Source organism: Orcinus orca, chromosome 14, assembly GCF_937001465.1.
Source record: "Orcinus orca chromosome 14, mOrcOrc1.1, whole genome shotgun sequence".
Lineage (NCBI taxonomy): Eukaryota > Metazoa > Chordata > Mammalia > Artiodactyla > Delphinidae > Orcinus > Orcinus orca.
Genome location: NC_064572.1, coordinates 43,372,157 through 43,387,169, shown reverse-complemented (window position 1 = coordinate 43,387,169; position 15,013 = coordinate 43,372,157). Strand labels below are relative to the sequence as shown.

General features: G+C 47.2%; 1 protein-coding gene across 1 annotated transcript in view; it reads left to right on the top strand.

The window, feature by feature from the left end:
• LOC101283400 (FERM and PDZ domain-containing protein 2) overlaps positions 1-13,421 on the top strand; it is a 49,044-nt gene extending 35,623 nt beyond the window's left edge. Inside the window, exons 14-20 of the mRNA XM_033417803.2 lie at positions 246-393; positions 4,574-4,784; positions 9,815-9,915; positions 11,826-11,918; positions 12,565-12,672; positions 12,765-12,881; positions 13,387-13,421. Of these exons, the coding sequence (XP_033273694.2) occupies positions 246-393; positions 4,574-4,784; positions 9,815-9,915; positions 11,826-11,918; positions 12,565-12,672; positions 12,765-12,881; positions 13,387-13,421 (813 nt within the window). The remainder of the gene's footprint in view (positions 1-245; positions 394-4,573; positions 4,785-9,814; positions 9,916-11,825; positions 11,919-12,564; positions 12,673-12,764; positions 12,882-13,386) is intronic.
• Positions 13,422-15,013: the final 1,592 nt, after the last annotated feature.

The following is a 15,013-nucleotide window of genomic DNA, read 5'->3' as shown; positions in this document are numbered from 1 at the left end:
TGGCAGATAGCAATTGCCCAATAAACAAACATTTGATTTACGAATTAAGGAAAAAATAAAAAGAGGGGTTGTCTTTAATCTAAGAAAAAATATTGGTCCATAGTCAGACATCCACACACTTCCGGATGCCTAGTACGTTGGTATCCAACTGACGGCTCCAGCATTTGGCTACTTTCTGGATAGTTGTGCTTCAATGGATAGGTAAGAACGATCAATATATTAAAGTCTGTGTTTGCTTCCCTCAGCGAAAGAAGTTCATCATCACAAGCAGCATCACTGGGAAAAAGCACATGTTTGTCACTGATTCAGCCAAGACCTGTAAATATTTACTGGGCCTCTGCTGCGCCCAGCATGGATTTAACGCTCGGATGAGCTCTCCCAGAGTTACAACTGGTGAGTAGACACCATCTTCCTAACCTAGAGATATTTGGCTTTGAGCTTGCTGTTGATCTCTCACCATTATTTCCTATTCATTTATAAGAGGGCACAATATAACATAGTGGTTTCACCTTTCATACTCAGAGTGGTCTCTGCATGTGCATCACCTGAGAGCTTGCCAGGGATGCAGAACCTCAGGCCCCTGGATCAGAATCTGCATTCGAAAAAGAACCCAGGTGATCTGGATGCAGATGAAAGTTTGGGAACTCCAGGCTTGGAATGTGGAGCCTGGAGTTCCACAGACTCAGAGAGGTGCCACTTACTAGCTGCGTGACTTTGGACCGCTCACTTGCCCTCTCTGAGCCTTGGTGTCCTCAGTTGAGCAACTGGCCGTCCGGCAGGTTTGCGCTGCGCTCCAACAGGACAGTGTGTGTGCTGTCTGTAGCTCATCTAGAATGAGTGTCTGGCGTTCATGGCTCCATGTGACTAGTAACGGCAGCTCCTGCTTGTGGGGGGTTTTGTTAGGTGCCAGTCAATTCACAGGGGAGCTGTGTCACTGGCTCCTGCAGTCCTGGGACGGGGGATCAACTAGGAACCAAAATTGCTGAGCATTCAGACGTAGAACCAAATACAGAAAACAAAGGTGGCGTATTATTTGCAGCGAAACCAAATAAATATATAAATATTTCTTTGAAATTGCAGAGTAGCATTTCCATTATGTTTCCAGGGAATTGGAGATAATGAATGTAAATTAATTATGTCTTACCTGCTGAGATACAGTGTGAAACATCATCAATATCAATTTTATTGCCTGATATCAGTGAACATAAAATATTTATAAAGACTCCTTGGGCTTACTAGCAAAATTAGTCCTTCTAAGCCTGTTTCGCTCATAATATGCTATTTTCTCAAACTGCAAATTCTACCATCATAGGAGTTTGGGGGAATCTAACATTTGTGTGGCCTCCACCTACAATGCTGTTCCTGCCTCCTTCCAGGCTCAGACCACCAAGATAAGCCTCATTCTCCAAGAATAAGTTCAAGGACAGCCTCCTCCTTGAAGTTCCTCCTGATTGACTGCCCCCGTACTCCCTTCCCAGGTGGAGTTGACTACTCCCTCTCTTGTGCAGACTCCGTCTTCTCACCTGTAATGTTCTGCCCCTTTTATTTGTGGATGTGTCTGCCTCCAGTTTGCAGTGGGCTGGGAGCTCCTGGAGGGCAGGGACAGTGTCCCCGTACCTTTACGGTTCCAGCATGGAACAGGTGTGTCAAGTGGGAGATGGTTAATACATGTTTTTTTGAATGAATGCATAGATGGATGATTAGTGTGGAAATACAATCATTTACTTAATCATTCCTCTAGATTTTAAGTTTGCTTTTCATTTTCCAATAACATAAATAATATTGCAGTAAACATCATTGGAAGAAAAATTTTCTGTATTGTGTATTATTTCTTTAAGGTAGATTTCAGTTCGATTTGGGGTACAAAGGTTGGGGCACTTTTAGGGCCCTTCCTGTTTTCCTGAGTGCCATTCCCATGTCCAGTATCATTGTGCCTGTTTTATTGCATCCTTGCTGGAATAGATATTATCATGTTTATCTTTGTTCATTTGTAGGGAAAAATGATTTTTCAGTGTTGTTTCATTTGGCATTTCTTTGATTGTTAAGAAGTTGGACATTTTCCAAATGTTTCTTAGTCATTCTTCTGTGAAGTGTCTAAACAAGCATATTACTCTATAGTTATATTTGATTCCCTGGGGAGAGAGAAGAATCAACAAGCTTTTACAAGTGCTTACATTCAGGGCTAAATCAGGCAGGATCTGTCAGCATTGCAGAGTGGGACCACAGGCCTTCACTCAGCCCTTTCAAATGCATAGCAGGGGGCTGCAGGGATGCCGGTGGCCCTTCCATGAGCTTGTGGCTATGAGACTCTGCAGATCTGCAGTGGCTGCCCAGGATCCTGCCCTGGTTCCCTTTACCTTTTCCTTGGCTCCTGCACTCTTGAAGCTCTGTTAACTAACCTTGGCTTCAGCCTTGCCATCTAGACTGATTTGGATATTTGTCAGCTACTTTCCTGGTGCCACAGTTAGGCTGTGAGTTCCCTGCCCCCGCCCTCCACCGGTGGACAGAAACCATTCACTCTGCTTGACATGTCAGTGGCATTGGGACATTCTTGGTATCCCTTCCTTCCATTCCTGAAAGGTTATCAACCCTTGGCTCTCCTACCTACCAATCAATCCTTCCTGCACCATTTGTCCAGCCAATTGAACCCCGCTAAGCTAAGGTCTAATAATGATAACAGCACTTCCCACCAACCCCACCAGCCCCAGGAGCCCCCCTGCTTCATGCTGAATGCCTGATGCTAAGTGTTTGACATCCAGACTCTCATTCCCTGACCTCACTGTGTGATCTGTCCTGTTAACAGAGCATCCTCCCCAGTGACCTGTTGTTCTCCAGCTTCTTGCGGGGACAAAACCCTGCTCAGGACCCAGAGCTGTGATGCTCTCATTCATCTGCTACCTTCTGGGAGCCCTCCTCCCCCAGGGGGCAGCCCCTTCTTCCTGCACCTCCAACCTCTATATGAAGGCTCCCTTGAAACCCATAAAACTTCTCTGAGCCTCTCCCTGTCACCACTTTCTTTCCGTGAAATGTCCCCCTGTGGGTATTAATATACACCACAATTAAAGCTAAGATCACTATCCCTTTAGACCTTAGCGATCAGAGGGCTGGGCATGCTTCAGAGGAATCTCCTGTGCTACTGTTTGTATCTCCATGTCCTCTATACGTCCATTTTCTGGCGTGGGCTGTGGAGTCAGCCGAGTGTGAGTCCTGCTCTACCACCTACAAGCCCTGGGACCTTGAGCAAATTGTTAACTCTCTCTTAGCCTCACTTTTCCTCATCTATAAAATGGGTATAATAATATCTACCCCACAGGGTTATTGTGAGGATTAAATGTGACTATGCCGATAACATGCTTACCACTGGGCCTGGCATGTAATAAGCACGCAGGATGTGTGAACTGCTGGTGTGGATATTACAGTCATTGCTGCTATGTGTCTGAGCAGGTCCAAGCTCTGGAGTCAGATACTGGACAATTTCTGCAAAAGCTGCAGGTCATATTCACATTGCTTTTAGTCCTCCTTTCTTCCTTGCCTACTGTATGTGAATGATGGTACCTAATGCCTCCTAGACACAGAACGTTCTCCAAAAGTATTTTTTAAAGTCTACCTTTTTCAGTGGGTACAGTCCCGACAATGAACCAGGCACCATTGTAGGAAAGGGGGGCTGTCTGCTTGAGAAAATAAATGTTCATGAGCATGCTGTCAGTGAAGGCATTTCACTGTGCTTTAGATATGCACACACACACAAACACACGTACGACTGGAGCCATACAAACGCCGTGTGCCCGAGCATTCTTTCCTTCTTGGTTTTAACAGGGAACAGATGGTTGGAACACAGTCATCATTTACTTTTTTCAAAATACAAACTGGGCTTTGTGTAAATCCTAGTTAATTTAAGGAATCTATCTATCAAATCCAGTTTCCTACGAATGATGTGAAGAGTGAAGTGGTGAGAACCACTCACATTCCTGGGCTCATTAGAATCATTTGTTACCTCTTTCTGCAGGAAGGGAGGAAGGGAAGTGTGAAAGCTGGGAGACAACACTTCTGATCTGTATTCATAGTTCAGAAAATCGGATCTTAAATATTATTACCAAGGAAACTAAGCCATGTAGAGATGAAAGATTACATTCCACAGGGCAGAGCATAATCTTGGGAGCTCAGGTAGCTTGCAGACCTATTTGTTAAAACAACGTTTGGAGGATGGTTTGTAAAGGCAGCGAGCAGAGCGGATGACAGCGGTTAATTTTATACAAGGCTCTGCTGGCGCTGTGACACTGCCATGAACCGTGGCTCCAAGGCCTGTCAGCTGCCAGGGGGTGGAGGGCATCTTGTTTCCTCCTTCCTGTGTGTCTGAGTTTTCTTTCCTTAGTCAGTGCTAATTAGGCAGACGTGGCATTCTCAGGGCTAATCACAGGAGCTCCACGAGCTAGCATGGGGAAAAATAGGCCCCTCCATGCAGACAAAGAAAAGCCAGGACAGAGCCTGGGGCCTGTGATGTGTGGCTGCCACAAGAGCGATGGGGCCAGCATCGTTCTTGTATTTATGTTTATCTGTTTCTCCCACATTGCAGACTATGATAAGTGTGTGCAAATGGCCAATCTGAGTCTTGCACACCTGGCCCAGTCCAAGCCGCTCACTTGGATCCAGAGACTGTCGTGCTCAGAAAATGCGCTGTTTGTACCCGGGCTGGAAGGTGCGGCAGGAGGCCTGCTACACACGTCACTGGATAACTTCACTGTGGACACCAGCAAGGGGACCAGGGTGCAAGGGCTCAGAGGCAGGTGGGTTTGACATATCTGTTCTGTGGGCCCAAAGCATCATGTACTTGGTGCTCTGGAGTAATCTATACGTGAAGACATTGTTTAAAGGATGTCAAATGTCTAAGGGAAGTATGCATTCATTGGGTAATTATCAACTAAATCCACAGAGATTTCCCGAAGGGCAGCTATGGGCCAGATCTATGCTAGACACGGGACAGACATCCCGTGTCTCCCTGCTGCGTTGCTCTATCTTTTGGTGGAGAAAGAGCTAGGTGATGATACAAAATTGAAGGGGACAAAATAAACAAGTTGCAATAGCCTATTTAGCCAGGTACTGTTCTAAACACTGTACCCATCAACTACATTAGCCCTCACAACCCTGTGAAGTACTTTCTGTTTTCTCCCAGCGTGAGACTTGAACACACACAGCTGGCCCTGGAGTCTGTACTCCTAAGCTCTACATTGCCGATGCTTTCTCTTTTGATGGATTGCTTGCAGTTTAATTTGCAAGGGAAAATAATGAGCTTATCAACACAACTTCACATTATAACATAATGATCCATAAATTTTAAAATAGCCTCGAAGTTGGATTGCACTTACATTACAAGTTCTATAAATAGCACAGATTCACAGGCAGCACAGGACCAATGAAGGGGGCTGTGGGAGGGAGCTGTTTTTTGGAATGAGTTATACATCTGCTTCAGCAAGAGGGTATGGGTGATTGATTTGAATTGCAATGCATATATTATATCTTAAAGTAATTCTTAGAAAATTACTGCTCCAGATTCTGTTGATGCAAGTATGCATCACCACGCACTGCGAACTAACTCAATAATGATGAAGCAAAACTATCTATTATTGTTACCACGTAACAAACAACTCCAAAGCATAGTGACTTAAAACAACACGCATTTTGTTATTCTGTTTCACGATTTTCTGGGTTGCAAATTTAGGCAGGGCTCGGCTGGGCGATTCTTCTGCTTCTCTTGAGGGTACTCATCAGGACTGGCCTGGAGGCTCCAGGACTGTGTTGTGCATGTGCCCAGGCCCTCAGTGGGGATGGCTGGGATGGTGAGCTCAGCTGGGCCCTTCTCAGTCCCAGTGTGGTCTCAGGCCCTCTCCATATGGTGCCTCCATGTGGAAGGTAGTGAGGCGTCTACATGGCAGTTCAGGGCTCCAAGGGCCCAAGGCGAGCTGCCAGTCTCCTAAAAGGCTGGGCCTGGAGCTGGCACGTGGTCACTTCTGCCATACTCTCTTGGTTAAAGTAGTCACATGTCAGCGCAGATTCAGGGGCAGAAGAAACAGTCCCCACCTCCTGATGTAGGAGTGTCAAAGCATATGTGGCCATCTTTAATCTGTCATCAAACTGATAGTACTTTATAACACTTTATAGATTAAAAGCCTGAAGAAGCCATGACTGACTCAAGGCCACCTTGAGAATGTGTTGACTGCAAAGCACCCTTCCAGTGACCTGCCAGTGGGCACGCACAGGAGGGGACTGGCAGCACTGCATGGCAGCCAACCTTCTCAACAGGAAGCTGAATTGGAGTCCTCAGTAATCTCTGGTTCTCCTCTAATTTTAGTTTATGAATGCCAGACTTTCACAACCCTTAGTAACTCACGTCAGAGGTTATGGGTCACCTTCCATGAAAAGGGAAATCTAGGGTCTCTGGCCATCTGGAAGGTCCCCAGAAGCACAGCCCAAGACAATGACTTGGGTGCAGGTTGTTTTTGTGGAGGTGATGCCGAGAAGCAGGAGTGAGCAGGGTAAGTGAGACAGGGGAGGAGGGAAAGTGAAAAGAAAGGGGGCAGTGTCATCAAGATAGCTGCTGTGGGCAGCCAGGGCTTAATTCCATGAGAAGTGCACAGAAGCCCTCCCAGAATTGTCTGAAGGACCAGGGAGTGGACACTTGTGCACCGGCTCCCATCCCGCTCTGGTGCAAGCTTGTCTGTGGGAGGTATGAACTCTCCTATACTGTTGGGCAAGGTGGGGGGATAGAGGGGGTGTGTGAGATGCCCAAGACGCTCAAGAAGCTCTAGGGCAGAAAGAGGACCGCATCTGAGGCTAGATCAGCACGAGCTGAGGCTGAGCTCAGGTGGCACTGCCCACCACTGCTCTGGTCGATCTGAGGTGGAACAAGGGCTGCATCCATCCGGCTCTGTCATCCTTGTGCACGGATGAGAAGCGCATCATCCTTGCTGTGGCTGGTGCAAAGATCACCCAGCCCAGGGTCCCCTTCAGGCAGGGTGCTGGAACGAGCCCAATGCCATGGAAATCCACCTACACCTACTCAGCTGTCTGCTGCGTGTGATGTTGCGCTAGTGGTTTGTAACACCCGTGCCTCTCTTTCCTCATTTGTCTAGTGGTGGGAGCAGTGATGCCCACCCCACTGGGTGGCTGTGGGAATTAAATGGTGTTATAGAACCTGAAGATGGGATGAGTCTGTGATGAGTGTCCTAATGTTGGTGCCCTTCCCCTAGTCTCTAGGGGAGAAGGTAGGAACACAAACTCTCTTAAAGGGGATAGAATGGTTAAATGTTTAAGGCAGACACAGGTACAGCTTTATTGCTCCCCCGAGAGTGAGGTGATTTCCAAGTAAGGGGACAGAGGAGGGCTGCATGGGGGAAGTGACAGCGGGTCTTGACCAACCATGGGTTTGGGCATAGTGAGAAGGAGGGGAGATAGGCAGGAATGCCATGAGCGAAGGCCCAGTTCCTCTTGCTACAAAAATTGGTTGAGTTCCTGCTGTGCGCCAGCCCCGATCTGTGCACTGAGGACTCAGTAGTGGGCAGGACGGACACAGCCCCTGCCTCATGGCACTCACAGAGGTGACAAGCAGAGGGCCCGTGTGGCAGGAGCAGGTGGTGCTGCTGACCAGTGGGCCAGAGCCAGGACGGGCAGGATGGGATGGCATGCAGACACTGACACGCAAGAGATGGGACCCGCTTCCCAGTGTCAAGCCTGAGCAGCTGTGTGCTCAGCACTGCTTAGAACGGGGATGCCATCAGGGTGCCAACCCTGACGTACAATCCCTGCCCCACCTACTTCATGGCACCTTTTCTGTGAGCCTTTCCTGACTGCCCTGGCCAGCACCACTGGCTCGCCTTCAAGCCGCTGCCCCCAGGGCCCCTCCACCCCGACATCCACATGCATCTATCTGTCCTGTAAACGGGGAGCTTCCAGAGAACAGTAATGTGCCTGTCTCCTCCTCAGCTCTGAGGCCAGCATGCGGAGACTTTCAGTAAATGGCATTATTTTCTTTAGGTTTGCATTTTTAAAAGCTTACGTTAATTATGGTAAAATATACATAACATAAAATTCACCCTTTTAACCATTTTTAAGTGGACAGCAGCATACTGTTAAGTATATTCACATTGGTGTGCAGCCAGAATTCTTCTCATCTTGCCAAACTGAACCTATGACCATTAAAAGACAAGTCCCCATCCCCACTCCCTGAGACCCTGGAAACCCTCATTCTACTTTCTGTTTCTATGCATTTGACTACTTTAAGGACCTCACTCTACTGTACAAGTGGAATCACACAATGTTAGTCTCTTTGTGATTTGCAGTAGATGCTGCTTTTTATCCTTTTTAAACAATAGACTTGCACGTGTGACTTGGATCACATGGGCCGTGGCAGCCTAAGGCAGAAAATCCCTTCCTTTCTCCAGAGGCCCTCCCTTGTGGCCTTCCTTGGCCCCTCCAGGTCTGCTGGAGTATCTCCTTCTTTGAAACCCAGGAGTGCTCTGCCAAAGCCTCTCCCTGGGCACTTAGGTCAGCTCTAGATGGCATGAAAGGCACCCATCCTGCAACTCACAGTGGGCTGGGAGCTCCCAGAAGGCAGAGCCCATGTCTGACTCACCTTTACCCTCAGTCCCTTGCCAGCCCGGGGCCTGACATCTAGTCAGATCTCAGTCAACTTGGGCTGAACTTGCTGCAATGCACAGTATAAACAGGAGCTGAGTTAGAGTGAGGCCTCGTCCCTAATCTCTGAAGAACGGCCCTGTGCTTGTCCCTCGCCCTGCATCTGCCTTCTCTCCCCCATCGCTCCTCTTCTTCCCTTTCTAGGTCTGGCCCCTTGAACAGCGCCAGGCTCTGTGCCTGGAACACCGGGCATCACTGATCCCAGGTTGCAGTGAGAGGTGCGGTGGCAGCACCCATCCCTGCCTTGGGCCGGCTGCCTAAAGCAGTGGGGCAGGTGTGGGCTCCCTGAGGTTGGGGCCAACCTGGGTGATGAAGGGCTGATGGATCTGTTCAGATGGTCGACCTCCTGGCCTTCCTTCTTCAGATGAGGCCCAGTGCTGGCTTTTTCCAGGGCTCTAAGTCCTGTGGCTTTGCCTCTGTTCTTTCTGCTCACTCTCTACTTTGTTCATCCCTGGATGTAGCTTATCTTGAGCAGAGCTGACCCTGTGGGTCGGGCAGGATCCCCACTTAATTCATTATTCTTCTAGGGCCTAGAACATCCTTTGTTTGCTAGAATGCTGGCTCGGCAAAGCCAACTGAATGCCGGCATGAAAGATTCTTGTTTTCAGCTCAGTATTACTAGGGGGTAGCCAACTCCAGTATCTGCAAGGATCAGGCAGGTAAGTTACTGTGTGAAGCCCTCAGTGGAGGTGCTGGAACATCACAGTGGAGGTGTTGGAACATGGCTGGCCCAGCTGAAAAAGCAAACAACAGAAAAATCAGGACCCACTAAAGGCATGAGTGCTTTATACTTACTACCTCATTTGGGGGCCATCACAAGTCTCGGAAATAGGAATATTCTTATTTTCTGGTTAAGGAAATGGAGGTTTGGAAGGGCTGCTTATTCAACTCAAAGGAGAGATAGTGGGAGGTTCATAGGGGGCCTGGGTGACTCTAGGGTCCTCTCTAAGATAGAAAGCCCCCAAAGCCATTCTTTCCAGTGTACTTCTGATAACCAGACCAGCCCTTGATGGGGTCTGTCTATGGATCTGTTGACTGATGAGCAAGGGGCCACCACCCACACTCAGAATGGCAGGAAGTTGCCTTCTAGGGGCATCTTACTTCATCTTGTTGACTTTCCCTGCAGGCCCTGCCCTGGCCACGAGCAGCTGGAGCACATCTGTTTGACCCAGAAGCCAACGACTTGTGACCCTCTCTCTGGACGGCCTGCTCAGAGCACGCACACAGGTACGGGCCAAGCCGTGGGCTTGGGGTAAAGGAAACCTTACACGTGACTCTTGCTTTCAATCTTTTGCCACTACTTCATTTTGCTTCCCCAATAATGTTCACAATCTTTTTGCTTTTCCATTAATCTCAAAACTACTTACGTAGAAGATGAAAGATTTATTCGATCTGAAGAGAAACCAGAGTATTCTGTCATACAGAGTGAAGTAAGTCAGAAAGAGAAAAACAAATACCGTATGCTAACACATATATATGGAATCTAAAAAAAAAAAAGGCCCTGAAGAACATAGGGGCAGGACAGGAATAAAGACGCAGACGTAGAGAATGGACTTGATGACACGGGGAGGGGAAGGGTAAGCTGGGATGAAGTGAGAGAGTGGCATGGACATATATATACTACCAAATGTAAAATAGATAGCTAGTGGGAAGCAGCCGCATAGCACAGGGAGATCAGCTCGGTGCTTTGTGACCACCTAGAGGGGTGGGATAGGGAGGGTGGGAGGGAGGGAGACACAAGAGGGAGGAGATATGGGGATACATGTATATGTATAGCTGATTCACTTTGTTATAAAGCAGAAACTAACACACCATTGTAAAGCAATTATACTCCAATAAAGATGTTAAAAAAAAAACAAAACTACTTATGGTTGGGAAAAGCCCATGCTGTCCACCTTTGGCTTGGGCTGAGCACATAGATTCTAAATGTGTTAGCACTGGTGAAGATTCCCACCGCTCGAGTCCAGCGTGAGGAATACCTGCTGTGGAGGGACGTGGCTGGAAAAACGTATCATTCATTTTCTTTACAACTCTTCATACGGGCCCAGAATATCATCTCCCACTACTCACCAGAAAACATATACAGGGCAGGCAGCATTCCCCTCTGTCATATATCCTCCAGGCAGGTCCCCAGTGGGACATAAAGACAAAGAGATTCCTGAGCTAGAGAAGATATTTATATTTGATGAGCATTAAGCCTGGAATTGGATCTGGAATACCACCAGGTGGCTCTTTACCGTGAACTGTGTGCAGGTCCCACCATGGCCCCTTGGGGGAGGGAGCGATGTGGAAAACGCTGGAGGGTGGGTCACTCTTTGGGGATTTTTCCACGTGCTCTGTGGTCAGCACTGGATTGCCCGTCAGGGCTCTGCCTTGGGTCCCCTCCAAGACCCAAGCTGGGGGAAACCTGCGCTGGGCTGCAGGGCCCTATCTCCTCCTACTGTTAGGGGCCCAAGAGGGGAAGGCTTTGCTGTCTCATCTCTGTGCTCCAACTTTAGTTTCAGTTTTCACTGCCAGCAAGGTCACCTCTGCTCAGATTCTGTCTTGTCCCAAGACCAATGCAGAAAAATGAATAGCTGTAGTAAGTCATGCAGAGCAAGCACCATGGCCCACCTGCCTTTGCCTCTGCCCTTGATGAGCCAACACTGACCTGGTGAGGCTAATCAGAAGTATGTGTTCACAGATGAACTTTTCTACAAAATAGAAACAGACTCACAGACGTAGAGAACAGACTTGTGGTTGCCAAGGGGGAGGGGGCTGGGGGAAGGACGGATTGGGAGTTTGGGATTAGCAGATGTAAACTATTATATATAGGATGGATAAACAGCAAGGTCCTATTGTATAGCATAGGGAACTATATTCAATATCCTGTGATAAACCATAATGGAAAAGAATATGAAAAGAATGTATATATATGTATGCCTGAACCACTTTGCTGTATAGCAGAAATTAACACAACATTGTAGATCAACTACAACTTAAAAATAAGTTTAAAAACTTATTTAAAAAAAAAGTATGCGTTCAGCCATCCATGCCCAGCCTTGTGCGTGTGTGTGAAACAGTGTTCACACCTTTTGTATTAGGTCTCTGATAATTTGGGGGAAAAGCACAATCTGGGGCTTTGTTTCCACTTCCAGGGCCACAAAATAAGAGGAGAAGGAGCTTTACAGCCGAACCAGATCGAGAAATTGTGCGCGTGGCACTGAGCCGGGATCCATGCCGTGGTTTTGGTAAGAGAGCTCCTGGCAGGGGGGACCCAGTCTTTCCCTCTGGGCAGAGTCTTCCCTTTAGACTTTTCTACTCCTTTTTCCTGCCTGTCCTCTCCCCATTTGCCTTTTTCAGTGATCACTTCTTTTTCTTCCCTTTAAATGTCCCTAACCAGCAATGGGATGTTGGGGTCAAAGTTTCCTTTTAGGCCTGATCAGGTTTTGGGGTGCAGATCTTGAAAATCTAAGTATAAGATAGAAAAAGGCTTTTCCGTCTAATACCACGTAATAACCTTTCTCTAGCATATTTAGATTCTTAGGGATGGGGAAGAGTAGTCAATCTTTTTCACCTCTTACTATTTACCACATTCGAAGACCCTTAAGAAGAGAAGGGTTACTTGACTAAAAATCATCTTTTTTTTCCGATCTGATTATGTATTGGAACAATAATACATAATGTTCCTAGCTGTAGTTGTGCTTATGAATGCGGGACAATCCACTTTCCTCCATCTGTCATGGCAGAGTAGAAAGAGCTGTTGGAGAATCAGAGGACCTAGGTACAAATAACAGCATTGCTACTTAGTAGCTGTGTGATCTCAAGCAAATAACCTAACCTCTCTGAGCTGCAAAATCATTAAGTATCATCTTCTTTCATATAATTGGATTATAGGTTTTGTCATTAATGAGGGAGAGGATGTAGGCAAAGTTGATCCTGGCATCTTTATATCTTCTATTATACCTGGGGGACCAGCTGAAAAAGCTAAAAAGATCAAACCAGGTATGTCATTTTTGATTGCCAGAGATGCTGCTTTAAGGAACTGCTCTTTCTCATTTCCTTGATGGGATTATTGAGATGTCTTATTTTTCCAGGAGGGCAGATACTAGCCTTGAATCACATCAGTCTGGAGGGCTTCACATTCGACATGGCTGTTAGAATGATTCAGAATTCTCCTGACAACATAGAATTAATCATTTCTCAGTCAAAAGGTATGTCTTAACCCACTTTCAGAAGCTGGAGAGCCTCCTTTATTTTCAGGAGTACATTTTTACAAACACAGAGTACTGGGGCTTTAAGTCCGTGTAGGTCTCTTGTATTACCTCTCTCGTGATAGTGGCTTTGGCACAAATCAATAAACTCTGCGATTTCAGGGGCAGAATGCGCTCTACCATTGCTTGTCCTGCTGAATGGGAGAAGCCTACTCTAGTTCTTTATTAGATGCAGCTATTGTGTGTTTTTCTGCCACTCTTCTCGCATGACAGGAAGGATGTTCTTTCGATCAGCCGAGGCCTTATTGAAAGTGGCTACTGCAGTAATTCTACATATTTGGGGCTTAGTTGTGGAACCCGGTGGGAAGGAGACGGGGGGCTGTTCTTGAAGCTGAAGCGCATAACAAGCATTCTGTTCTAATTTGGTTAAGACTCAGCATGTTAGAGATCAACCAAAAGAGTAAAGGTTGTTTTTTTTTTTAAGATGATTTTATTCGTCCTTTAGATAGCTATCCAACAATTGCCTGTACTGAAGAATAAGATGACTCTGTTTATCTGGGTCAGGTTTGGGGTGGTAATGGGGGGATGTTAATATCCCTCTCCCTCCCAGTTACCCGGGCTCACCACAGCTTTTTGGTTGGGTGATCCTGCAATTTTCCAGAAGACTGCCTACAAAGCCAGGCCCACACTCTAGGAGCTTTGTACAATCTCCTCTCATGTACAGAAATGCTTCATGTCACACCAGCCAGCATTTTCTGGGTCCTAAATGCAGTCACCCCGTTGGCCTTGGCCTCTGAAAACCACATGCCCTCTCTCACTCTTGCACATGTACACACCATCACCAGGTGGCTTTCCAGGTGCTGCATCTGCCCTTCGTCCAGAAGCTGTGGGGGGATGGGGGCTGGCAAAGCTGTGGCCTTAGCCATGCGCCTTTCATCCTGTGCTTGGACCCGACCCAGAGGCTAGCCCGGCCCTTCCACAGCACCTGCCCCAGCTCACTGCTCTGTTGGATTTCCTACACTGTCACTGTTCTTCCCACAATGTTTTAGCTGTCCTTGTATTTCCCTCCATACTTTGCACAGGAAAGGACAGAGGGGAGCAATCAAACCATCCTATTTTTAAAATCAGGAAACATAATGCAGCTGAGCTGGGGTCCATTCAGTGTCAAGGATGGCCTGCTGGGGTGGGGATGTCCAAAACTGGCACCCAAAGTCTGCGAGGCTCCAACCTCACTTTAGAGTTTCAGATGATGGAGTACCCACAGTGCCTGTGAATTACGTGTCCTCTCATCCTGGAGCCCCTGTCACCTGTTGGTAACTCTGCCTGGTCACAGTTGGGGTTCCTCGAAACAGCTGCCACCTTTGTTGGAGGAAGATGCTTCCACAGTGACTCTGGCTGGTCACTGTGGGCAGAGGCTTGACCGCCGTGAGTTTCTATCTGGTTGGGCTGCTGTTGGGGCATGTGCTCTAGACTGGAGATCAAAGACAAGACAGAGAGCCTTCCCATCAGAAGCAGACATCACCCTCCACTACAGATTGAGTTTTAATTACCCGCAGAAGTTCTAGCTTGTATTTCCGTTAGGCAGGACATACGTTGCACAGCTTGACGTTTTAATCCAGTCATAAGTCTTGTCCTTGTCTCTTGTGGAGGGTGTGGAAGAAAATAAACACATGCTTACAACATTGCTAGAAGGACAATGACAGTAGAATAGCTAGTGAGAAGCAGCCGCATAGCGCAGGGAGATCAGCTCGGTGCTTTGTGACCACCTAGAGGGGTGGGATAGGGAAGGTGGGAGGGAGACGCGAGAGGGAGGAGATATGGGGATATATGTATACATATAGCTGATTCACTTTGTTATACAGCAGAAACTAACACACCATTGTAAAGCAATTATGCTCCAATAAAGATGTTAAAAACAAAGAAATTGCCAGGAATAAGGCATTACTGAACGGTGGCCCACCGCTCTCTACTGAATACCTTTAGGCTTGAACTATTTCTAATCTGATTCATTAAATTAAGTTTATCCACTGTGTGAGTTGGGCATTTTCCTGAGTACTAATGAGTCTGTATCAAAAGTTGTAAACTTACTTGTGTGTCTACATATCCAGATGTAAAGAAGATCTGTGTTCCTT